Source organism: Candidozyma haemuli (assembly GCF_002926055.2).
Source record: "Candidozyma haemuli strain B11899 chromosome Unknown F_2014730914, whole genome shotgun sequence".
NCBI lineage: Eukaryota > Fungi > Ascomycota > Pichiomycetes > Serinales > Metschnikowiaceae > Candidozyma > Candidozyma haemuli.
The window spans coordinates 869,756-895,284 of NW_020289912.1; the positions used below are offsets into that span (position 1 = coordinate 869,756).

General features: G+C 45.5%; 9 protein-coding genes across 9 annotated transcripts; 5 read left to right on the plus strand and 4 right to left on the minus strand. All coding sequences in view use genetic code 12, as the record gives it.

Moving 5' to 3' along the window:
• Nucleotides 1-2,533: 2,533 nt before the first annotated feature.
• CXQ85_004056 (zinc-binding dehydrogenase) lies at nucleotides 2,534-3,568 on the plus strand (the record flags this gene model as incomplete). The annotated part of the gene is made up of 1 exon (XM_025487687.1): nucleotides 2,534-3,568. The coding sequence occupies one exon, from the start codon at nucleotides 2,534-2,536 to the stop codon at nucleotides 3,566-3,568; it is 1,035 nt and encodes a 344-aa protein (XP_025344703.1).
• A 523-nt stretch (nucleotides 3,569-4,091) lies between these two features.
• Nucleotides 4,092-6,337, minus strand: PRP3 (U4/U6-U5 snRNP complex subunit; the record flags this gene model as incomplete). The annotated part of the gene is made up of 5 exons (XM_025487688.1): nucleotides 4,092-4,116; nucleotides 4,161-4,306; nucleotides 4,884-5,206; nucleotides 5,284-6,018; nucleotides 6,319-6,337. The coding sequence occupies 5 exons, from the start codon at nucleotides 6,335-6,337 to the stop codon at nucleotides 4,092-4,094; spliced, it is 1,248 nt and encodes a 415-aa protein (XP_025344704.1).
• Nucleotides 6,338-6,535: 198 nt separating this feature from the next.
• CXQ85_004058 (uncharacterized protein) lies at nucleotides 6,536-9,231 on the plus strand (the record flags this gene model as incomplete). The annotated part of the gene is made up of 2 exons (XM_025487689.1): nucleotides 6,536-7,992; nucleotides 8,277-9,231. The coding sequence occupies 2 exons, from the start codon at nucleotides 6,536-6,538 to the stop codon at nucleotides 9,229-9,231; spliced, it is 2,412 nt and encodes an 803-aa protein (XP_025344705.1).
• A 199-nt stretch (nucleotides 9,232-9,430) lies between these two features.
• Nucleotides 9,431-11,382, plus strand: CXQ85_004059 (uncharacterized protein; the record flags this gene model as incomplete). Its single annotated transcript, XM_025487690.1, has 2 exons — nucleotides 9,431-10,198; nucleotides 10,228-11,382. The coding sequence occupies 2 exons, from the start codon at nucleotides 9,431-9,433 to the stop codon at nucleotides 11,380-11,382; spliced, it is 1,923 nt and encodes a 640-aa protein (XP_025344706.1).
• A 91-nt stretch (nucleotides 11,383-11,473) lies between these two features.
• On the minus strand, nucleotides 11,474-13,414 carry NHX1 (bifunctional K:H/Na:H antiporter; the record flags this gene model as incomplete). Its single annotated transcript, XM_025487691.1, has 1 exon — nucleotides 11,474-13,414. The coding sequence occupies one exon, from the start codon at nucleotides 13,412-13,414 to the stop codon at nucleotides 11,474-11,476; it is 1,941 nt and encodes a 646-aa protein (XP_025344707.1).
• Nucleotides 13,415-15,907: 2,493 nt separating this feature from the next.
• SLY41 (Sly41p) lies at nucleotides 15,908-17,227 on the plus strand (the record flags this gene model as incomplete). The annotated part of the gene is made up of 1 exon (XM_025487692.1): nucleotides 15,908-17,227. The coding sequence occupies one exon, from the start codon at nucleotides 15,908-15,910 to the stop codon at nucleotides 17,225-17,227; it is 1,320 nt and encodes a 439-aa protein (XP_025344708.1).
• A 121-nt stretch (nucleotides 17,228-17,348) lies between these two features.
• YHM2 (Yhm2p) lies at nucleotides 17,349-18,251 on the minus strand (the record flags this gene model as incomplete). The annotated part of the gene is made up of 1 exon (XM_025487693.1): nucleotides 17,349-18,251. The coding sequence occupies one exon, from the start codon at nucleotides 18,249-18,251 to the stop codon at nucleotides 17,349-17,351; it is 903 nt and encodes a 300-aa protein (XP_025344709.1).
• Nucleotides 18,252-22,513: 4,262 nt separating this feature from the next.
• On the plus strand, nucleotides 22,514-23,770 carry FAD2 (Fad2p; the record flags this gene model as incomplete). Its single annotated transcript, XM_025487694.1, has 1 exon — nucleotides 22,514-23,770. One exon carries the CDS (start codon nucleotides 22,514-22,516, stop codon nucleotides 23,768-23,770), a length of 1,257 nt encoding a protein of 418 aa, XP_025344710.1.
• A 47-nt stretch (nucleotides 23,771-23,817) lies between these two features.
• CXQ85_004064 (protein-S-isoprenylcysteine carboxyl O-methyltransferase) lies at nucleotides 23,818-24,504 on the minus strand (the record flags this gene model as incomplete). The annotated part of the gene is made up of 1 exon (XM_025487695.1): nucleotides 23,818-24,504. One exon carries the CDS (start codon nucleotides 24,502-24,504, stop codon nucleotides 23,818-23,820), a length of 687 nt encoding a protein of 228 aa, XP_025344711.1.
• Between the last annotated feature and the right edge of the window lie 1,025 nt (nucleotides 24,505-25,529).

The window sequence follows — 25,529 nt, forward strand, 5'->3', positions numbered from 1 at the left end:
GGGAGAGGTAGAGGACGGCTGACAAATGGCCTGGAATGGCTGTAAACGGGAGTGAGGAGCTGTCCAAGACGTGGTACTTGGACGTGATAATAAACGTAGATTACTATACTAAGGAAGATTCTGATTAGGAGAGACACTCTTTCCGTTTCTGTTAAATACCTTGTGTTTCACGCTTGATGGTGACGCTTCACGTCCCCTTGTACGGCTCATACTGGGCCAACCACCACCAGTCAATTACCCGTAAATGGACCTTTTTCATTCCAAATTTCCCCCGTTCCCTATCCTCAACCCTCCAAACCTTCCTTCTCTTCCTCTTATCTGTGGCGGCTCCGGATCGGACTGAAACTCGACACAGGTTGTTTGTGTGCCCTGACCTGCCGTGGGTGCAAAATATTGTTCTGTGCCAGATAAGACATCAACAAACAATACAGATCTGGAAACAAGAACACACGTAAAGGGGTGCTTTTGGGGTGGTTTTTTTACGAAAAAATCCCTAATTTTAAAAAAATTTGGGGTTTTTTATTTAGTTACACGTCTTATGCCTTTTTTCTCTTCGTTTTGGACCCTCGAAACTCGTTCGACCAACGCGGTCGACGCGACGCCCAGACGTGTTTCCTCGATACGTCCTTGTTGACGATTTGCCTGTTTGGGCAAGATAATTGTATCGCTATTGCTCCCTCTTTGGGTCTGCTTTGTACTGTTTGGCCAAGGTTGCTTGCGGAATGTCGTTTGAACGTGAATTGTGGAACACCCAGTGTGGATCCAGAACGTGGGGTTGAAGGATGATAAGGAGGTCACCCGACGGAGACGGCGAAGGTAAGGATATGGGTAGTTCAGCGTCACATGTTGGTGCATTGAGTTGTAGGTGTTCAATGGTGGTGGTACTATGAGTCGATATAAGATGGTGTAAGTGGATACTGACAGGTGCTTGAGTCTGGTGATAGACGGATGATATTAAAGCAGGAGGCATTGATGGGTAACTTGAAGGCGAATCGGATGCACTTCAAGGCAAGCCATACAAGCTTTTGACTTGTTGGTCTAGTTACTGGACTGTCTGCTGGTCTGGTCTGGTCCAAGTCTGAGACACTGGTAGCCATGGACTGTTTAGAACTAAGCTTCTACAATCGAAAGAGTCTTAAGTTACTTAAAAGTATCCAGAATATAACCAGCCTTCACCTTTATCTTCCCTTTTGCCTGGCTCGGTCATTTTCTGACCTGGTCTTCTTGGGCTGCCAGGCTACACCATCAACACAATGCGGTCTGGCTTACAATGGCTCGCTAATCACAATAGAGAGTGATGCTGGTGTAGTTGTCTCTTTGTGTCACCTTTAAATCAACAAGAGATAGTGTGTTTTGGATTGCCTGGGGAGCTACTTGGTAACATAGGTAGTTTTGAAGAAACCACTGGTGTCTACTGCCCATTCCGTTCCATGTTCATCTACATGCTGCCATAAAAGGTGCTCATTGGCCCAAGCTGCGAACTGGGAGGTCCATTGGTCTGGAAATGTAAGTGTTAGGCTCCAAAACAGCTACCGTTCAGTCTAAGTACGAGAGTTAGTGGACAATTGACACTGGCCACAAACCTGAATTTTCCAAGTCTGAGAGATGCTGCCTTAACTTTCAAACTAAGAACGTCTACTATTCCAAATAGAGGTTATTTTGCAATCAGGGACCACGTTTACTTCCATGTCACTTGGCATAGGAACTGATCTCCTGTTCAACTCTATGGCTACACATGTTATGGCTGGAACAGAATGGTCGAAGAAGTAAAACTTAAACTCTGGACCCTTTAAAACATAATAGTAATTTTTCAAATCAACGCTCTATCCCTTCCAAACTTCACCTGCACTGCACTTCATGAAATGCCTACCCTACACTCAAAGGAAACTCCAGAATCCAAGCAAATTCCTCAAAAACCCATAAAACCAAGTTTCCATTGGAACCCCGAGGCTTTTAAACCCACAACCCCTATCAAACCCACTTTTCTCCAGCCTTGCCCTTTTTTCCACAATTTTCCAGTCTCGAAGCAACTCCGCATTCCGAGAAGATGCCGAGGAATACCAACATCACCAACCAAGAAACCCCAAAAACGTCCCGAGGAAAAACCCCTCCAAATACCTCCCCCAGATCCCTCTTCTCCTAACTCCACAAAATAACACAAACTCTCTTTTCCTCTTTTTCTGCCTTTCCCCAGGCCCATCGCATCGGGGTACACCGATGAGGCTCGGGAAAATGGCATTTTTTCCGGTCTTCTCCCACCGTCATCCACCCTGTTTCGAGCTCTGGCCTCGCTTCCCCAAAGGCACAATGCATCGATCCAGCAGCAGCATCCAGGCCGAGAAATCTCCCTATACTGCCTATATTCCATCTCTCTTTTCCCCAGTATTTAGCCTTCCCAGGTCCATCAATGGCTGCGAAAAATCTCGAATTGCGGGGGTGGAAAATTCCTATATCCGGGGCGCCCGCCAGACTATATAAAGACAAGGATGCCCAGAGAATCTGCCCAGATTAAGATTTTTAATAATTATCAACCATGCCTGCTACTCAGACCGCCTATGGCTTCGAAAGAGGGAAAAAGAAGATCCAGCGTTGGGACAACTGCCCAATCCCCACGCCTGGCCCTAATGAAGTGTTGCTTAAGATCACTGCTGCTGGTATCTGCCATTCAGACATTCATATTCTCCTTGCCCAGTCGCCTCCAACTGACCGTATGGTGATGGGCCACGAGGTGTGTGGTACTATTGCCGAGGTTGGCCTGGCGCTTACGGACTCGCCGTTTGAAATTGGTGGAAGGTACGCCTTGTTGATTGGAATGGCCTGTGGCTTGTGTGACAACTGTCGTAACGGTAAAGATAACCAGTGCCCTAAGGCTACTGGAGGATTTGGAATCATGAGCGATGGTGGGTTCCAGGAGTACCTTGTGGTGAGCCAATTGCGTTGTTTGCTTCCAATTCCAGATAACGTTTCGTTTGCACAGGCTGCGCTGGCCTCAGATGCCATTCTTACGCCGTTCCACGCTATCAAGAAGGTTCGCCATGTTCTTACCCCAACCGCTAAGGTGTTGGTGTTTGGCGCTGGTGGTTTGGGACTTAACGCTCTTCAGATCTTGCGTAACTATGGTTGTCACATTGTGTGTATTGACAAGAAGGCTTCCAGTGAAAAACTCGCTTTGGAATCTGGAGCTCATGAGTTTTACTCTGACACTGAAGAATTGGGCGGTGTGGAGACTTTTGATGTTTGTTTCGACTTTGTCGGTTACCAGGCTACTGCTGCTGAGTGTGCAGAGTACGTTGGTAGGTATGGCCACATTGTCGTGGTTGGAATGGGTAACTCCAAGTTGATGTTGCCAAACTATGACTTATCCAGACGTGACGTGACGATCCATTACAACTTTGGCGGTACATCTGCCGAACAGATGGAGATTTTCGACTGGATCTCGCGTGGACTCTTGAACCCTATCGTGCAAGAGGCGCCTATGGAGGAGTTACCTGAATGGATGGAGAAATTGGAAAGGGGAGAAGTTGTGGGTAGAGTTGTGATGGTGCCAGGACAGAAACAGAAATTGTGAGCGGGAGAGCTCACTTGATAGGCACATTCAACTCTGGATGTTGTGGGATGGATAGTTGTATAGTAAAACGAGATGCATGAAGACAGCTTGGATATGTTGTAGGAAAGGTATAGTTGGGACGGGTTAAACTTTATACCGATAGCCGATATGCATACATTGCAGTGTCTCGAACTTCACCAACGGATGTGCTAGAGTACGTCAGGAATTCCAGTCTATTGCAATCCCAAATGGTCCATTGAGTGATATCGCAGCTTTAATGGTCAACTTGAGGCCATTGACTGGAACAGGTAAGCCAGACTGACCAAAAGCCAAGCAAACCGTATTCCAATCGTTCTCGTATCTTCCCATCCAATTCAATTCGATAGTATCCAACCAATTTCAACCATCATCTCCTAGACCCCAAATCACTCCCGTAATTCGTCTTCTTCTTCCTCTTCCTCCTCCACGTTTACCCCACAAATCTACAGAAACAACCAATTCGTAAGCAAAATGCATTGAGATATACTTATTTTCGTGGAGATAATTATTTCTCGTCCTTGGTGAAGTCGCTGTGGTTAGTATAAGCTTGCAACAAGTCTCTATAAATACATACTTGATGATCTTCTGGAACGCGTATAATTCGTCCTGGTCGCCTGGCTTAGGGCCTTCGGTGGTTTGCTTGATAACCTCCTCCTTAGCCTTTTTCTGCTGAGGCCAGCAGGCAATGGCAACCACGCTACCTAAAGTAATGAGTGAAAGCTGGGGTTAGTCTTATTGTGTCTAGTTAGAGCCATTGTGTGTCTGGCGTGTAAAAAAAATCCTCACATACCACATGTGGTTTCACTGGCTTGCCAAAAATCTTATACTCTGCGCCTGCCATTGTGTTTTTAACTATGTTTCTTAGGGAAAAGAGTGCTAGTTATATGCTGTGGATGGGGTTCCGAGCATGGAGCAAGAATGGTTGGTCAGACAAGTAGGTGTGGTGCACGGGTGTGTCTCTCCCTCCACTTCCCTCCACCACTGTAACAACCTCCAACTACACAGCCGCCGCCGCTTCCCGCCAATAGTTTTCTAAGCCAAACCGAGCAAGTAAATCACACGCTTCGTCATCGGAAGACGTATACATTCTCGACCATTTTTTGAACGAGAGTTGCCGCAACTGTCCCTCCCAAACAACGGTGCACCGGTTCAGGCTTTGCAGGAATGGCTGCGAAATGTGTGAGGAGCCACCTTGTGTGGTACTCTGTTGCTGTTTGGTCTGGTCTGTTTGGGTCCAGTCTATTCTCGAGGTCATCAAGCGCCTGTAGTACTTGATCCCGCGTTCCCCTCCTTCCACAATGACCAAGTTGAACCGAGGGTTGTAGAGAACCATGCCGTAGAGGTCCATTTGTTTGGCATTGACATCAACCTTGTACTGGTGCTGACCATTCTCAAGGGAATCGATTCGGTAGACGGTGGTGAAGACGCCTCGGCCCAAGTCCCGCTCGTGCCTTTCTTTGGTCTTTTCGTGCCGCTGCTCTGGCGTCAATTGCCTTTCTTCGTTGGCTTTCATGTGCTGCCTGTGTCTTTCCTCGACTTGCTCTCTCACTTTCATCTCCACACCAGTAGGGTCTTTGATTGCCTCGTTGGTGAGGACATTCATTAAATTGGATAGTTTAACTTTGGGGGTGGCGGCGGATCGAGCCCAAGTCGAATTCTATCTTGCTTCTCTTTATGCCTGGCGAGTCGTTCATTACGACGCTTCCGTTTGAGTTCTTTCTTGGTAAGATGCAATGCCAGTTCTACTTCCGGTCTGTGAACCAGAACGGGCACAGGATGTTGTACGTAAATGGAAACTGGCGCTTCTTCATCATCGTAGACAAACTCACCTTTAAAGTCATCATACAGCCGTGTTTGAAGGTAAGGTCTATCCCAAGACTCGATCAATGGCGGCCACTGCGGTTTATAAAGCTGTTCCCCGAGGTTTTCATCTGGTAGAAGATTCTTCAGTGCAAGCTGGCGCTGGTACTCTTCCTCTTCCTTCTCCTTCTTTAGTCTTTCTCGTAGTTGTTCGCCCTGAGCAACGTATTTCCCTTGTGGATTAAGCTGAAGCGGTCTGGGCTTATGTGATTGACCAGAAACGTCTCCCTGATTGAGATAAGGATTAAGCGAAGCAGGGTCAAATATGCTTCGTGGTTTTCTCTGGCGTTTAGGACCTTGTTTGGCTGCCTGAGGAACAGAAGCTAGGTCTCGAAGAAGAGGATGCACGGCAGTGTTAAGACCTCCAGAAGAGCCTCCCCTGTCGCTGCCGCCATTACCAGAACCCCTTTCCCCCGTAGACCTTTCCCTAGGCCTACTTTCCTCATTGTGTCTGTTGTATCTTGAATTATTCACGTTTCTGGAGTCAGCTGTAGATGTACCACCAGAACCGCTTTGAGCTTCCCGTTTTGGCTCTTTTCGGCTTTCATCATCAAAGTCAAGCCTTCGCTTCCCTTAGGAAGCTGGTTTCGCCAATTGGCCCAAGGCTTTGGAGGCATAGCAGAAGAGGTGGTGTTGGTGATGGCTGCGATGTGAAGTCCAGCCATGCAGTCCATATGGTTGCAAAACGCCAGATATGGAGCAGTATTGGAGTCCCAAATGAATGGAATTTGTTGATATTTGGTGAAATTGTTCTGGAAAGAACCATTTTTGTATTTGTATGCTTTTTATGAAATTTCTATGGTTTGGTGAATCTATGACTGGGGTATTTACAAGGTTACTACAGAAAGCGCACAGTACAGTTGAAGTTATACAGACACCAACAATAACCATTATAAAATCGTAAACTCAAGAAAAGCAAAATACTTCCATCCATTGTTCCAATTCTAAGTCCTCTCTAAATCTCTCAGAAATCACTTTTCCTTACCTTCACCTTCCCTTTTCTCCACCTTTTCCCTCCCTTCCTGTTACTCCATCTACATCTTCTACGCGCCGTCTGTGCACACTGGTATCAACAAACCACTCTGCTCCATGGCAGAACTCGACTTGAAACTGCTATTTGCAGGCTGGCTAGAAATCCAGGCTGCTGAACTCACCAAGAAGGGTTCAAAGTTAGGTTATGCATACAGCAAGGCGTTTGATAAGGTGAAGAGCCATCCAGATGCCATTGAAGACGCGAAACAGCTACGACAGATCAGCTGTGTGGGCCAGAAAACGTTTGAGTTTCTTTGTTCCAAGCTTAAGAAACATTGTCAGACAGAGGATGTGGCGTTTCCTGAAGGGTTTTCGTCGTTTTTGGAGGAACGTGTTGGCGGGAAAAGGGCACATGAGCTAGATGACGAGAACTCCAAGAAGAAGACCAAGAGACGAAGCTCGTGGGTCCCTAAACGTCGTTCGGGATCGTGGGCGATTCTCATAGCATTGCATAAGAATAACGGGTCTGAAAAGGGTCTACGAAAGGAAGATGTCATTGAAAGTGCTTCTGGATACTGTGATAGTTCATTTACAGCTAACCCAGCTGCACGAGACTTCTATTCGGCATGGGACGGGATAAAGACGCTACTCAACCGTGAATTGGTCGAATGTGTGGGAAGAGCACCTAAGCTTTACTTGCTCACGGAGGCTGGCGTTGCTATGGCGAAGGTAATTATGCAACAAGAAAATATCCATTCTTCTCCAGCACCTACAGTGGACTTGAGCTATGATAACGGTATACGCGTCACTCCTGAGCTGTCCATGGCGCCTATTGATCCTCCTTCGAGCCCTCTACGGCGTAAAGCCGTGCATGATGCCAATCGGAAAGTGTATGATGGAGTTCTCTATGATATCTGGAAACCAGAAGACTTTGAGGTGGCTGTTCTCTTTGATACTCGAGAGATGCGTTCCCAAAGCGAAAGAGACTTCTTCCAGAAGCGCGTTGCCAACCATGATATAACCTGTGACGTGAGAGCTCTTTCGGTGGGAGATATCTTGTGGATAGCGAAGAATAAGCATACCGGCAAGGAAGTCGTGCTTAACTACGTCTGTGAACGTAAGAGAATTGATGATTTGGCAATTTCCATCAAGGACGGACGTTTTGTGGAGCAAAAAAACCGTCTTCAGAAGTCTGCCCTTAAGAACGTTTACTACGTTGTGGAAGAAGGTGGTCTTTGCGATGTGGACCGTATTTTGGAAATGAAAAGTTCCATCCAGACCGCCATTTCGATGGTTATGACCGTTTCCAATTTATTCTTCGAACGATTCAGAAAGTCTGACGATATTGTGGACTGGGTCGTTTCAACCACAAGCATTTTAAAAGAAAAGTACGCCAAAACTCGACTCATGGTTCTTCGACCACTGTCTGTAGAGACACAAGCCGAGTACTCTCAAATGCTAGAGAAGTTCAGAAAAAAATTCGAAAACAGATCAACGTCATATGAATGTGTTCATACGTTCCCGACCTACCAGGCTGTTTTATCCAAATCTGACATGATGACAGTGAAGGAAATGTTCATTCTTATGCTTATGCTGGTGCGAGGAATCTCTCTAGAGAAGGCAGTAGTACTACAAAGCCATTTCCAGACCCCAAGGCGACTCATTGAATATTACCAGGAAAACGAAAAATTAGCCGAAGAAGAAAAAAGAAACCTTATTTTCAAACTCTTCAATGACCAGGTTGGTAATAAAAAAATCGGTAAGGCTCCTCTGGCAGCCTTATATGAGACCTGGGGCATAGAGTGAATAGCGAGCTTATGGTGCGCGCACGACATGTACATACAAAACTTTTTCCAAGCATCAAATCCAACTATCAAGCATCAGACATCCCAGATATGCATCCTTCCACTGTTGTATTGGGTAAAGGTACCCTTAAATACGGAGGCAAATCTGGTTTATTGCCTAAATTACGTCCCATCTTCAAACACCCTATTTTGCCAATACCCGATTACATCAAAGAGAAAGAAGCCAAAACAGAACAAGGTTATGCCAAGGGAGTGGAGCCACCTGTGGTCGACGGCCGCCGTATAGCCCGTAAGCCTAAGCCTACGAAGCCAATCCCAGTTGAGGAAGTCATCAAAAAGAGAATCGAGAGCGGTCCAGCTGTCGATGTCAGCAAACTAGAAGGCGACAAGTTATGGGCATACAAGAGAGATCAGATCAGAAAGGATCTCTTGAAGGAAGCCTACTTGACAGAAGCTAAGCGTCTTGAAAGACTACAAGCTCTTAAAGTCAGAAAGCACGAGTTGGAGGAGAAGCAGATTGCCGAAGACAAGGTCCACGAAGAGAGTGAGGCCACCAAGTTGACCTTGCCCACGATTGACTCCTACCTTAATGGACCAATCATGAGAAAGAGAACGCCGGAGGAGCAGGCTATCAAGGAGGAACAAAGAGCATTGAACAGAAGAGTCCAGGCGTTGCAGGCCAAAGAGGCCAAGGCCAACGAGTTATTGGAGTTGTACCACGCCTCTGCCAACTTCATCACTACCGAAGAAGAGTTGAGTGAAGCTATCAGAGAGGCTTTCGAGGTGAAGGTTGGTCAATTCGAGAGCAACGAGCGTTTGGTCGAAGACAAGCTCTTTGGTCTCAGCAACGTTTATGCCAAATCCAAGGCCAACGAGAGAGCTATTTTGGATGCTGCATTTGGCGAGATCGATGGCCAGCCAGGTCTCCAGACGGTGAAGGATACTTTGAGTGGAGAGAACGAGAAGCTCAAGAGAGAGGCTCAGTCGGAGCTCAACAAGGATGCGTAAACATGTACATAGAAGCGCTACAAGGTCTCCAACGATACGGGAACCTTTCTAGGCGAAGCAAAATAAACAACAAGGAACAAAAGGATGCCGTTTTGGTGGTTCTAATCGGTGAAATAGAGAGTGTGTCCTGCAGACAAGTGGCCCATACTGCCTTCATCAAGACCCATTCACTACTCGCTATTACCACTCTTAAAGCAGCATGTCTGGTTCGGTCAAATCCCCCCAAAAACGGATCACGTCGTACCAATACTACTTCAAGAAAGTCTATGAGAAGCGATTGCGCTACTGGAACAAAATCCTGTTCCTCTTGGCCATCGCCGCCAGCGCCATTCTCGCTTTTCCCTACATCAGCATCTGGTGGAACATTGTCTATACAATTACCTTCAGAGCTCCCCTCATATACTTGGCATTGTACTTTGTGAAGCTATGCCGAAACTTCAATTCGACGGTGGAGTACAGCAGCAATAAGACTTTGGCACAGCAGATTGCGAGAAGTGTGTTTACTCGTCGCTATGTGACTAGTCTTCTCTTTTACTTGGGCTCTTCGTATGTGATCTATGCATTGTTTATGTTGCAGTTGCCCTTGAGGTCTCAGTATAGCATTGTGGCGAAGGAGTTTAGAAAGAGACCTGCTATCAATGACGAGTGGGTGTACTTCTGGTTCCATGCGTACTTTGTTGCTTTGTTGTATACTGTTCAACACATTGTGTTCCAGAGGAACAGGCTTCAGTTTCGCTACGGCATCAACCATATAAAGCCAGACTCGGTGCTTTTCCTGAAATTGCCGGCTCTTTTGGGCCATGCGCTGCTTTTCAATACCGTCTCTTCCATCTCGTCGCCCATCATCTACTGGGTCATCAGGTCCATCATCTATAAGATCAATTGGTTGTTCTTTGCGATGCTTTCCTTGGATTCGACCATCCCGCGCTTTCATATTGGCTTCTGGACGTTGATCAACATTTCTTTTGTTTCATTTTTGTGTTTTTGCTTTGGGAGATTGTCAACCATGTTTACGACACTTATGCTACCATTGGTTGCTTAGATGGAAAGAAACCTATCAGCAACTATAGCCCTGACCCAATTAGCTCCATATTGTCATGCTTGCGTGATGTGGACGCTGAGAACCAGATCAGCCGCTTGACAGCCTTCCAAGAGTTGGCCTACCTTGCCACAACTAACGACCCTGAGGGTGCCAAAAGAAGAAAAGCTATATATAGCGCTCATTCAGTGGCTGGATTTGTTTGGCCTGCCATTCTTGATGAATGTGCTTTGGTGATCAAGGAAACCTCATCCAGAGTCAACTACAGATCTCAGTCTGATATGAAGGCGCTTCGAGGCTCCCAGCCACCAAGTAAGCCAGAGGAACCACTTAACGAAACAAAGGACTCGTTCCTCTTTGGTAACTCGTTTAACACGAGCACAGCTGATACGACACAGCCTATGGTCGATGCGTCGTCCAGCCCTCTTAGAAGATATGAAGACGTTGCTCCTTCAAGCTCGTCTTTGTACACTCGCTTACAGAATAACGCTCTTGGTAGGCATATCATTAATCATCTCGTCATTCCAACACAAAAGTTCTTGGCTGCTTACCTCAATCCTCAGACTTCCAAGTCGAGGTCAAAGACCGTTACTGATAAGCTCGCTTTGATTCAGCAATACTACGCCAAGTACCGTAACGAATTGCTCGAATCTAGTATAGGAGTCTTCTTTAGAATAACTCTCAAAAGGGACACTGAGTCGAGGGTTGTCAACCCAGTCAATTACGGCAATGCCGTTATTGCTTTATCAGGCATTTTGATCCATGCTGTTGAGGAAGATCGCAATAACACTGTCACTGGTGCTCATATCAGTGAAGTATTGAATCTTTTGGAAAGACCAATTAGAGCATGCGCTAACTACACTGACATGTTACCGGCATCAGTGTACCTCACGAAAGAGCAAAGAGAAAACGAACAAGCTACAAAACGCCATCTTGTGGCTCTTTTGCATGATTTGACGATCCAAGAGTTCTTCCAGCTCTGTGTCAAATACAATCATAAGCTTAACGACTTGCTGTTATCGTCGAGAGCTTTCAAGCTCGCAAAATGGGTCATTGATGCTTCAATCGCTCAGCAGCAAAAGGAGAAGGAATCTTCAGACTTGTATTACTAATTTAACACTTAATAACATGTATATTTTTTATTTTTAGCGTAGTGAATTTTTTATAAGCCATGTAAAATTTTAGAATGATGAAGAAGTCTCGTTACACGTTAGATTCCTCGTCATCGTTACCCCGTTGACCTGGTGATTTGTCGAGAAGAACTGGTTTCAACACCTCCTCGTCAAACTTGGTGAACCACTTTGCATGTTCCTCGGCACTTAGGAAAGCGCCCAAGATACCATTGGTAGATTGTTGTGCAAGAGCAGCCGATGCAGCGTGCATCGTTTCAGGGTTTCTGGTGCCAGCGGAGAAGACATCATCTGCATCGCTTCCATTCAAATCGTCATCATCATGCGGAAGCTCAGGATTCGAGTTGTTCCTTGAGCTCTGACTTGATCCCTTAATGTAAGGAAGGCTCGTGTTGCTGCTAGTTCTGTAGTTGGAGGTCGAGTTGCCGTTACCGTATGGAGCATTTTCATATCTTCTGCTTCCCATGATGTTGACGTTAGGAGTAGATTCAAGGGCAACACGAGGAGCTTCAATATCGAATTCATCATCTGAGTCATTCTCTTCGACACAGCCCACCTTAATACCTAAGATTTCAAGCATGGAAGCGGTAGTACCGCCGAAGAAAATGACTGTAAGCACGACAACAACCAAGACGGTGGCTAGAAGAGTCCATTTGGCCTCACCCTGGATACCCAAAGCCAATGCAACACCGACAGCACCTCTCAAACCAGCCCAGAAAATCATCATTTGATAAGGATGGCTGATATCTTCTGGTTGTGACTGAGACGAGATACCACCTGCCATGACGGTGTTTCTGCTGAACCTTTCAAACCTGGAACGGTAAAGGAAGTTCAATAATCTGGAGAGTGGGAAAACAGCACACCATCTGGCAATACAAATGGAGATGAAGGTCACAATGATCAACAAGGGCTTGAAGACCAATTCAACTTCAGTAAACAAGGACAAACCCAAGTAAATGAAGATGAAATTCTCCGATAGTTGCGCAAGGAACTGGAATATATACTTTGTTGCAATTTGGGTTCTTCTGGACATGTTAAAGTAGGCGTAGTGTTTCAATGTGATGCCGCAGAAAAGCAACGAGACGATACCCGACATGTGGGCACCGTTGGAAAAGAAGTACGATTGGTAAGCGAAAAGCAACACCAAGCACGTTTCAATCTGTGGGTAGCGACGGATATGAGAATGCTTCAAAATCAACGCAACAATGATACCAATAGCGATACCGATAAAAGTGGAAATGGTGAAAGTCATCAAGAACAAAGCCACACCCTCGAAGAACGACGAAAACGTCACGTTCTTGCCGTGGAACTTAGCACATGTCTCGAACATGACAATGGAAATGGCATCGTTCAAAAGCGATTCGCCAAAGATAATGGTATAAAGTTTAGGATCAACCTTGTATGCGTTAAAAATGGATAAAATGGTGACTGGGTCAGTGGCCGATAGCGTAGCGCCCACAGCCAATGTATCCACAAACTCAAGCTTCACTCCATCCACGCCCAAAGCCGTCCACACGTACAAAATAATACCAAGCACCATGGCAGATATAAACGTTCCCGGGATTGCAAACGTCAAAATCGAACCTATGTTCCTGAAAAAATTCGCCTGATGTAGCTCGTACCCCGAGTTCAAAATAATAGGCGGCAAAAGAATATTGAAAAAGTACCCCGACTTGAACTTCACAGCATCTTGGATATAATGGCCAGGGGCCACTCTAATGATCAAGCCCACCACCATACCATAGAAAATCGACAAGACCGTCTCATGAATGGCCTTGATACGTCTTTGCTGAAGATAATAAGACGACCACAACGCCGAACAAAGAAGAAATAGAAGAATGAAAAGCGCCCACGACGAAAACATCTCCTCCGTCACTGGGTCGGCATCTTCCTCGGGATCAGGAGTAGTCACATCGGGAATCTCGTCTTCGTCGTCCACCACACGCTTTAGAAGGTACTTGACACCTCTAACGGCTGCCTGTTTCGCAATCACGGCTGTAACATTGGCTAGCATCAAAGGAGATTTAGGCAGATATGTTGGTAGATGGAGTTGAGGTTTAGAGTTACTTATCGTGATCGCAGCGTTAACGGTGCGTTGGTCTGCAGGACCTCTGGCTGGGAGGAAGCAGAGGGAGAAGGGATTAGGGGAATGGGCAATTAAAAGGGTGAAAAATTTGATTACGTTGGTGGATTAGGGGAAAACGGTTTTTATGGTGGTCTTGGATTTTTGGCCTTTTGTGTGGGAGGCGAGTCGGCTGGGATGGTGGTTCGTGGTTGGACGCGATAGGTCTGAGATAAGCCGAGTGGTTGGGTGACGACGACGAAGCGTGCTGATTTTTTTGGTTCTGGTTGGACGGTGTTGGGGATGAGATGGTGGATGTGGTTGGGACTATTTTGGTGACTGTTTTGGGTTAGTTGGGAGAGATGTGGGGGTTACTGTAGGGAATCGGCAGTCTACGTGAAGAGCCGAGCCTAGAGGGTACATTTATTGGCATATGGTTTGGTTACTTCGAGAATTTCTTGTTGGCTGTATTTATTTTGGCTTTAAATAAGAGCATCGGTGTTGGATTAGTCAAATTGAAAGTAGGGGAGTGCTACGGTGTGGATTACTTGATGTTTTGCAGCCAATGTGACTCAGAAGTGATGCCTGAGAAAAAGACCAGTAGAAGCACGAAAATTCCCTGAACAAAGATTTTTTGGAAGTTTAATCTAGTAATAGTGACCGATTTTGTCAGAAAATGGGGAGAAGTTTGTCTTCGACAGCATCAACGGCTACAGAGAATAGGTGAACTGAGCTTCCATTTGAAGGTGGCTAAAACAGCAAGGTTATTCAGAGAACGTCAACCCAATTTTATGTTTAAGAGGTTCACTTTAATTGCTTTTGATATCAGGCTTCTACTACTTCTACTGCTTCTACAAAGCTGGATAACAGCTCAAAGATTTTGGCAATCAGTATATGCCTTTGATCTAGCATTATATGAAGCAAGAATTAGGTAACGAAGCATGGGCAACTATAGACCAAAGCACCCCTATCGAGTTTCAAAGAGCCAAGTCATCTGTCTATCAATTCCTACAGCCCACAGCCCAGCCAAGAGTTAATAAGCCATGTCAATTCTGAGCCACCCAATGAAACAAATCCTTTTTCGTAACGAAAGAACGTAGGAAATTGACCATGGCAGTCCAAACTTCTCAATATCACTTGATCCTCTTCATCAAAACAATACAATAAACCACACGCTTACCTCCAAAGCAGCCCAAACACATCCACTATCTTATCAAACGCTACCTTATCTACCCTACAATCTCCCCCTATCTCCATCATCGCCATCCCGTTCATCCCCTTCTTCCCAATTTGTCAACACAGTTCCCCTTTCCATCCAAACCTTCCCATCCCTCCCTATAAGCCCTAGCTGCTGGCTCAGCCTGGGTTACCCCTGGCCTCTAAGCCATGCACTTGCCCAAGCCCTCTCCAGACGAAACTATCTTACCAGCACACGAGCTTTAGTCTTAAGATTACACTCACTTGCTTGCATCTTTCTCCTTACCCTATCCATCCATCACTGCCTTATCTGAGCCTAATCTTATTCACCAAACAGGCCAAACGCTTCCGTTTTCAGCGCAACCAAGCCCAAATTTCAACATAGCCTTTACCCTTCCACCAAGAACTTTGATCTTTCTTATCTGCCTTTTTGTCGCCAAACTACCCCTGTTTCTTGAAAAACCTTCGGAACGCCGCATCACTGACACTTTCAGGCGCACATTTTGCAGCCATACGTCATTGAGCCCTGGTGAGAAAAAAACAACGAAAAAAAGAACCTTCTATTAATAGTCTAAAAAAAAAGGGGGCTCCCAATAAACCCAAAAAACTCTAAAAGCTTAATTTTATGGCAACCTTTACGCTTCCACTGTGGCGCTGCCGTAAAAAACAAGGCTTTTTTTACCCTTTTGTGGCCGATTGTGGACGCTGTCAAGACGTTTCGGGCAGCAAATTTACATGAAAATGGTTGATTCTTTTGCAGCAAGTGAAAATAGAGCAAGCTGTGAGACGGTAAAAATAAAATAAAGAGACCCTTAAAATATCTTTATTTTCGTAAGATCCCGTTAAGAGACCTCTCAATTCGCTTAACTTAATTCCAGCAAGCCTCCTCAAGGGGCTTCTGGTTTTGTTACCTTTCCAGCTTCTTTAGGTGGAAGCCTCGTGGTGAGGAAACCTGTATTGATTTTTCTTTTTTTTCTCTTTTTTGCTTTCTTTTCCTGCAGATAATCCACTACACACAATACTCGGCCAGCAGATTGCCAGCTTCGCCTGGCTTGCATCGCAAAACAAAAGGGTTTTCCAACCAGACATTTAAAAGAAGCAACTTCTGCTGTTCTGAAGATATATAAGAAAAAGGCGTACCATTTGAATCCCAGGGGAATTGTTAAATCACAATAAAAACGCCTCCTTCTCCAAAAATCACCTAATTATCCTCCCCACGTTCCACTGAAACGCCATCTCATTCCAACCATGTTAAGCGTAAACCATTCGGTGGAAGATATCCACAGGTATCCGTACCCACAGAGGACGTCCCAGATCAACCCGAACATGTCTACGACGAACATTTTCCAGCTCAACCATCCCAAGGCCGTGAGGAGCCCGTTGGGGTCTTACCAGCAAATCACCCCACCAGCGTCCAACTCATCTACGCCAGTGGCTGAACGCAGAGAGGGCTTCTTTACGCTTTCTGCTAACCCTTCTACTACCAGTCTAGAAATCCCAAAGACAAAAGCTACCGGCTGGGCCTCGTGGCTTCCGGAGGTTGACGTGAAGGTGGTGACTTTGTGTGCTTTATGGTATGGCTTTTCCATCGTGTCAAACAACTCCACAAAGGCTATCCTTCTGCGGTTTTCATACCCAGTCACTTTGACACAGTTTCAGTTTCTTTTGAACGCGTGTCTTTGCATCGGCCTCTTTGCAGTGCTTTCCGTGGCTCCCTCGTGGGCTGCTCACTTCCCCCAGGCCTCCATCCCTAATTTGCATGCTCTCGACCGTTCTGTCGTGAAGTTCCTCACGCCTAACGCGTTCATCATTTCCACTACTTTGCCTATGGGCATCTTCCAGTTTTTGGGCCACATTACAAGCCATAAGGCTACTTCCATGATACCCGTGTCACTTGTGCACACCATCAAGTCCTTGTCTCCTATCTCAACTGTGTTGATCTATAGATTACTTCTCAGGACAAAGTTTAGAACTGTTACTTATGTGACTCTTCTCCCTTTGATTTTCGGTATCATGCTTACTTGCTACAAACCCAAGAACTTGAACACTGCCCCAGGCTACTTTAGCGGATTGGGCTATGCATTCGTGTCCATGTTAATTTTCGTTTCCCAGAATATCTTTGCCAAGCAGCGCTTGACCGTAAAGAGTCTGGACGAAACAACTTCTCTCCCATCTTACAAGGCCGGTGGTGAAAAGAAGCTCGACAAGTTGACCATCTTGCTCTTTTGCTCGGTTATTGGCTTCCTTTTCACCATGCCAATCTACCTTGTTTCCGAATATCGCAATGAAGTGTTCTCCCTTGGACAGTTATCACTTCCACTCGTTTCCTTGGTCGTTTTGAACGGCGTATCCCACTTCTTACAATCGCTTCTCGCTTTCCAGCTTCTCGGCACCATTTCGCCTATCAACTACTCGATCGCTAACATCATGAAGCGTATCGTTGTCATTATGTTTGCATTCGTTTGGGAAGGTTCTTTCAGCTTTGTGGGTTACCAGAGCTATGGTGTGCTTCTTACCATTGCGGGCTTATACTGCTACGACAAATGGGGAATGACCCATAAACAGTAGATCCGGAACATAGCATATTTATAAATTAATCGGCACATGCCTCTAGAATGGAATTGAATATATGTAGCGCGTCTATAGAGCCCATTCCCTGTCGTTTTGTGGAAAAACTTTCCTTTTATGTTTAGTGACCACCGTCAGCGTTCAACATCTTCTTAAAGATGTCACCAAAGGCAACCATGAAAACGGTTTGCCAAACACCCAAACCGATTCTAGGGGCCACACCTCTGTACAAACCCTTGATACCGTTGTTGGAGTAAATGTACTTGGCAGTAGTCATGACACCCAAGTTCTTTGGTCTGTTAGGATCGTTCGTCTTGGATTGCATCTCAACTCTGATAACCTCAATTGGCTGGTTCCAGGCAGACAAACCACCACCCAAAGTGGAAGCGGCAATCTTCTCCACAGCATTCAACTTATCGTCCTTACCCTTGTTGGTAACCGAACGGATACCTTCCTCGGCCAATCTCGAGAGACCGAAACGAGAACCCCAATTGGTCATTTGTCTGATAGCAACGGCGTTGACACCCTTGTTGATACCTCTGATACCTTCCTTTCTGAAAATCTCCCTGAACACCTGGAAACTCGACTGTTGAGGAGCACCAGCCACAGCAGCCTGCTTGGATCTCGTAATCTCCACAGTCTTCATACACGTACAGAAACCCATGGTAAGGTAAGCCTGGGCCACACCACCAGTGATACCACCTCCCATACCTGCGAGGAAAGAGTTAAGACCCAAGGTTCTGAATCTGTACTCTGCCTCGGCAGAAACAAACAACAACACAGCACCCTTGGTGGAAGCCTCGATCCAAGCCCATGGAATCAAACCCTGGTAGAAACCCTTCACGCCACCTCTGGACCAAACCAACTTGGTAGCTTGAAGAAGAGAAATGTTTCTGTTAGCAGCCATAGTGGTCTTGACCACCTCCAAAGGCTGGCCCAAAGTGGTGGCCTCAGCCATATTCAAACCGGCACCCAAGAGGATGTTGGAAAAGTTGATTGGCTTCTTTTCGATCTTTTCAGACATGGTTGATGATTTGGTGAAAAAAAAAAGAGTTGAAAAACTATTGACAATTTACCATATGAGCGTTATCGGCGTTGCAGGAGTACATATAGTGGGGCACAACAGGGCGACAGATGGTGGGGACCAGCGCGACCCCGGCGGTTCCCGTAGAAAAGGGCCCGGCCAAACCAGGAACAAGTAGTGTTTCTTCAGAGTCAGCGATGGAAATTACCTGGTTAGTAGTGATGAGGAAGGAATTGGGAGGGGAAGCCGTGGGGAAGGGGGGGGGGGGGGGGCTCGAAAAAAAGAAAAGTATATAAGGAAGCAGGGATATATAAGGAAGAGGTTTGCCTGGCTGAGTGAGTCAGAAAGTCGCGGCGCACCGGTCTGGAGGACGGTTGCAAAATGGCAAGGGGGAGGGCCAAGTGGGTGAACGAGAGGAGTCAGAGAGGGCCAGAGAGAGTCAAGGGAAGTCAGAACAAATAGAGAGGTCTCTTACGGGGAATTGGACTATGGAAGGTCATTTGGAATGGGATATTTGGGGGAATTGGTGGGGGTTTTCAGTGAATCAAAGGGTCTGGATGGGACGCGAGGCAGCAACATACAGTGGGGTGCGCTTTGACGTGGAACGGGTTGTTTTTGCAGCCAATGGAGGATGGGCGTGGGGGAACTGGTGAGATGGGGTTGGAGGGTTGATGGGGGTTGGAGGGTTGATGGGGGTTGCAAGGTTGGTGGAGGTTTGGTGGTTTGGTGGGTTTGGTGTCGCTTTGGCTGGGTGTAGATTGAAGGTCTGTGGGCGCTAGTAGTGATGAGGTGGAGGACGAAGACAAAGACGAAAAACGCTCGTTTTGGGATGAGAATATACTTTTTATGTCGCGTGAGTCTTTGAGTTCGTTTGGATTGGCGCTGGCAGGTTGAGTGGTGCCTAGAGTGTAGATATATTGATTGTTGTAGACGTGAAGGTAACGTATGTGGCCGCTGTTAAGGATGCGATGGGCTTCGATCCTTGAAAGCATGTTCGTGCTTTAGTAGTATGCTGAATGTTTGAATGCATGCTATTCAGTCCATTGCATAAAGTTATGCTTTTCTTAAGTCGTGTTCTGAGCTCATGAATAAACATCAAATGGCTTGTAGATACTCTTGAACAATCTAAAGATAACTGCAAATCACTCGAGTATCTCTTCGTTTCATGAAGTTTGCCAAGCTATCTTCGATTGAGAGAAGAAGTGATCGAATGTTTGCCAAGCTATCTTCAATTGAGAGAAGAAATGGTCGAATGCCTTGATTTCATTCTTTATGGAGGGATATCTAAAGGATGGAATTCTTCGTCATGATACCAACAAACGCTTGTTGATTAAAGACTCCATTCTGCCTTAACTCTAACACTATAACCAGAATAATGAATATATAGATCTCTAGATAGTGAAATCAAGCATCACCGCTTATATCTATGTATTGTAAGAAGTCAAAAGAGCTAACCAATTCAGCACTCCTCAGAACAACACCCTCTGCATCCACTCAAAGGTTGATGGTCACCAAGTGCCCATAAACCAAACCTACTTTATCTTCCTTCCCCTTCTGTTGTCCACTGCATCCATGATGGTTGAAAAATGACATATATCACAGGCATTGAAGGCAACACTATGTGCGGCTGAACGATTCAAAGAAGAGATATACGAAAATAGAGGTTTTAGTGTCGGACGACTGGCAAATAGAATGTCTCCAATTACCAAGGGATGCCTACTTTCATGAGCTAAAGGCAGTCTTTCTGCCTTAATCGCAGCCTAACTGTACCATTCAAGGTTTCACAAAAACCACCCTACATCAAACCACCAAAAACCTAGAAACCATCGCCCCATGGTTTATTAACGAGGCCACTTGGATCCAGCCACAGCAATCACACTATGCATCGCTTTATTAAGGTCGCCCATGGCCTTGGCTGCACTGTTTCTTGTTTTCTTGGTATAGATTAAGGAACAGTGCAGAAACAAAGAGAAAGCGTTGGAAGCCTTTTCACCACGGACAAGGCCGATGGGGCGGGAGATGGTGGTATGGATTGGCTTACTTTTGGTTGCAAGAGGCTTGGAGTGGGAAACGGAAGCTGTAGGCTTTGATTTACAGTACAACCATGTTTGTTGATACTGCCTCTTATATAACTACAATGAGTTGGCCTACTTCATGCCCTATGGATTGAAATCCTCCCACTTCAGTCTAAACATGCTCCGTTCCCTCCCTCCCCTCTAAGGGCTTCGTCGGTTAACCAATTATATTAAGCTTTCGCATGGAAAGCTTATTTGGTCCAATAACAAGTAGTCTAGGCCAAGGAGGCATTGTCCCAGCCAAAGCCTTCAAACAACGGAGAATGTCCTAGCTTTATCACCTATCAAAACGATCAAAACGATCAAAGCGATCAAAACGATCAAAGTGATCTGTAGGTCTTCTGGATCAACAAGTTGGCTTATCGTTCATTATCCCCAAACAGAAAAGCGGAATCTCCATCCCATAAAGACATCTCAACCAAGCATTGTTCATATTTCAAACCCCACTCATCTCCACATAGTACCCCCATCTTCTCTTCATTATCTCCATCCCATCTACTTGACATTTGGAGGTGGTGCTATTGGGTGCAAAATCCGGATAAGACAGGTGCATGAGCCGCCTGCACCCAACTTGACCAACCCATCTGATACGCTGATGCAAAGGTTAGTTCTATGTGAAGGTCTTTTCCATTGGTATTGGCAAATGGCAGATGAGCAAATGGAGGCTTACCGTGTGTGAAAAAGAAATGGACGTTTTCTTCGTTAAAGTAAGCACATGAAGTGAAAGGGGGCACATTCAAACAGCTGATTATAGTATTGTGTAAGTTTTATTCAGCATGTGCATTATCAACCCACAGCCAAGAAATCGGTAATTTGGCAACTTATCGCCGGCCCAATAGTAACTGGATAAAGTGAAAGAAATAGATATATTGGTGGTTTTTGCTTTAGATGAGGCTGGAAGTGAAAAATTATTCTGGTTATCTGGGGCGATGCAAAATACGACGAAACTAGAATGTGCATGATTTGCAGCCACTGCGGTTTCATCACTATGGGGAAGCCCACAGCACCTGGCAACGTCGAAGAAGTATAAAGTGAAGTAGAAGTGGAAGTTGGAAGGGGTGGATAAGGAGAGGAAGAGATTGTTTGAGGAATTGGAAGGGATGGTTTTTGGTGGATTTCAATTGGACGGTTTCTATTGGCTGTAGATTGTAGGTGGTACATGTAGATGGTGGAAGGAAGGAAGGAAGAGAAGTAATAAGGTTTGCCAGGAAGAATGGTAGAAGAGTTGGAGATTAGCTGGAGGGCTTCGAATATGAATTCAGATGACTTGGGAGGAAAGTGGATGTTCTTGTTGGTTGACTTCTGGGAAGGTCTATAGAGAAGGTAGAGAGTAGATAGCACCAGTAGGGCTTTCCAAGTATACTGAACTCCTTCTAAAAGTAAGAATACCTTCTAAGTTCAAAGACATTAATTAAATTTACCTCTCAAATGCTTATTTCTTGCCATGGAGTTTTCTGTGTCTGCAAAACAGCAGTCTTCTCCAGTTGACCAGTCTCCAAGAACCAATTCCCACGAAACCAGCAAAAGATCCAGCAAAAAGACCAATTCTTCTATCCAAATAAACCACTTCTAAACCTCCTTAATCCACCCAAATCCACATCTTCCCTCCACACTGACCTCCCCATTCCTTATCAGCCTTTCTCTTACTTCCCATCAACCCCTCCACCTCCACCATCTAGCCCTCTCAAACTCACCAATCCACTGCAAAACAACCACTTCCTTTCCCTAAATCACCTTCCTTCCCTCACCGTCCATCCTTCATCACCTCCCTTACTAATTCTCTGAAATCCGGATAAGAGAGGTGCCACCCAACACCCAACTCACCAGTTGAAAAAAAAAAAAAAAAAGTACCCACCAAAAAATCACCATCGTCAATCGATCCAGCCGTGAGGCGCAAAATCAGCACTACCTTTTACCTTTCCAAGTCTTCCCTTGATCCGCTTGGTTTCCAGAACAGGACAATTTCACCAACTATTGTCCTTCTCTTTATTAATAAAAAAAATCGTCTGCCGCCTTTCTTCTTTTTTTTCCTTTTTTGTCCTCTTTTTTTCGCTTCCTGCTTGTGCCTTTCTCTTCATACTGCGTGGGACCAAACCGTTGTGCTTTTCTTTTTCCTCACTATATATTAGATCCAACCGCACATATATTTATTGGTTAAGCTTTTTTTACACATCTTCTTCATTTGCCATGTCCAGCACGTTAGCGTCTGCTTCTGGCTCGGGCCCGAACTCGGGCTCTGCTTCGGCTTCTGTCACCAAGAGAGGTAACGTTGCCTCCTTTTCGCTGAATGCTACTGCCGTTGATACTTTTGGAAACACCTTTGAGGCTCCAGATTACTCTATCAAGGATATCCTTAGAGCCATTCCTTCTCATTGCTACGAGAGAAGAGTGTTTGAGTCTCTTTACTATGTTTTCAGAGATATCGCTTGTATGACTGCGTTTGGATATGTGGCTCAGAACTATATCCACCTTTTGCCTTATGCTGGTCTTCGTTTTGCTGCTTGGGCTGCTTACACGTATGTCCAGGGTCTTTTCGGTACGGGTCTTTGGGTTTTGGCTCACGAGTGTGGCCACACGGCGTTTTCTGATTACGCTTGGGTCAATGATACCGTGGGCTGGGTGCTCCATTCTTACTGGTTTGTGCCTTACTTTTCCTGGAAGTTCTCCCACAGTAAGCACCACAAGGCTACTGGCCACTTGGACAGAGACACTGTGTTTGTGCCTCCAAGAAAGGATACTTTTGTGGAGAGACGCCATGCTCACTCTTTGGAAGAGATTGCCAGCGATTCCCCAATCTACTCCTTGTTGCACTTGCTCGGACAGCAGTTGGGTGGTTGGATCATGTACCTTTTCAACAATGTCACTGGCCAGCCTTTGGCTGACTCTGCTTGGAAAATGAACCACTTTAACCCAAACTCGGCCCTTTTCGAAAAGAGAGACTACTGGTACATTATCATGAGTGACATTGGTATCTTGGCCCAGGGTTTTGTCTTGTACACTTGGTACAAGCACTTTGGCGCTTTCAATGTGTTGGTCCACTGGGCCATTCCTTACGTGTACGTTAACCACTGGTTGGTGTTCATTACATTTCTTCAGCATTCCGACCCTAAGATGCCTCACTACGAGGCTCACCAGTGGAACTTCGCCAGAGGCGCTGCTGCCACTATTGACAGAGAATTTGGTTTTGTCGGTAAGCACATTTTCCACGATATCATCGAGACCCACGTGTTGCACCACTACTGCTCGAGAATTCCATTCTACAATGCCCGTGAAGCTTCCGAGGCCATTAAGAAGGTCATGGGTCATCACTACCAGCACTCTGACGAGAACATGTGGGTTTCTTTGTGGAAATCCGCTAGAGAGTGCCAGTTTGTTGATGGTGACAATGGTGTGATGATGTACAGAAACGTGAATGGGATTGGCGTTGATCCAAAGAAGAACTAGATGTGTTTATAGAGTTTGCTAGAACGTCAATGTTTTTATATTATCGGTTATGCTATGAACGGGATCCACGTCCCTGTCCGCTGCCTGTATGCTCTATACTTATCGCCAAAGAAGGACTCTAGAAACTCTTCCTCGTATTCGATTCGTGCCTCAAAGAACCTTTGTAGTTTATATGTACCCACCACCGTTGTAAAAGCGTTCTGAAGGAGTAACTGGCACCCTAGAAACCACCAGAAGAACCCAAAGTAGCTTGGATGTCTTGAATAGCTGTAGATACCCTTCTCCACAAGCACATGTCTCTGAGACCGTTCTTTCTGGACGTAATGATGGAACGACGTCCCCGCCGTATACATGGCAAACGTTCTGCAAAACTGGCCCACGAGCAACACCACAAGACCTGTCCAAAACGAAACCACATTATACCTCCAGTGTTTATGCAAAAACCACGCCTCCGCCAACGACGCCACATGCACAGCATGAAGCTCCATATCGTTCAAAATAAACAGATCATCCTCCACCGTCCCATTATTATACACCGCCGTGGTAAGAAACTCAAGCATATAGAAGATGCCATTGGCGAGGATATATATAGCCGCTCGAGAACCAAACGAGTTTTCATTGAAATTGAACGCCAAAAACACCGCTGAAACCAGAATCACCGCGCCAAGAAGAAACGCTTTTAGAGCCACCACATGGAGCCGAACATTCTTTGGGTCGTACTCGGCGTAGCCCATGGAAGAAGAAGACTAGGAGGGTTTTTCATTGATCCCATGCGCGCCTTCTATGTTTTGACAGGCTTCCATACATTTGGCTGCAAAATGGGGGTTTGGGGAGTGGGAAGGTTTTGGGGAAGAAAACATGCTTTTGATGAGCTGGCAGCTACTGGGCTGGTGAGGTGGATGTGAAATTTTGGGGGGATTTGGGGCACTTTTGAGCACTTTGAGGGAGATAGAGGGAGTATTGGGAACGCGAGGGGAGTATAGAAGAAAAGACGTGGTTTTTGTGGGTGAAGGGGTTTCAAAGGTCAGGGGAAGTCAAATTGGTGAAATATCCAAGAATTTAGGTATAAATGATGTTTTCTATGATTTTTGATGGTCCAACAATGAAGTTGATTCGTATCTATGCTTTGGTTGAGTGTACTAATTCCAACCTTATAGAAACTTTCTGTGGCTGTTCAAACCAATGCTTTAAAACGCTTAATTTAAAAAAGTCAAATTTGAAATTCCCGTCCTTCGCCTTTTACTGGGTAGAAGAGGCCAGTCGTTCTTTGGTTCTTTAATCAGAGAAAAGACACTAGCTTCGAAATATTCCAGAGTGCAAAGAGTCCAGAGTACAAAGACCCAGAATATGAAGATTTCAGAATGCTTGAATTGAAGGAGGTAACCTAAACAGTTTGGAAGAAAAATGATCAATTACCCTTTTGTACTGTTGTTGATGTTATAGTTGTTAAGTTGTTTAGACGATGTATCTCAGAGCCATATCTAACGCCAGTGTGACACCAAAATAGCTAGAAGCTCAAATACAATTACCCAAAAATCACCTATTCTCTTTACATTCAAAAAATTCAAGTCTTTAGGGTCCATAAGATGCCATCCATTTATAGACCACCCTGGGGCTTAGACGGTAGGCTTAGGATACACCACATACTAGATTTCATAGATAACGTGAAGTGATTAAACGTTTGTAGTATTTATGTAATTTTAAACAGTGCCTCCTGAAGAAAAGACTCTGGCATTCTTCCAGTAATTACATCTCTTTC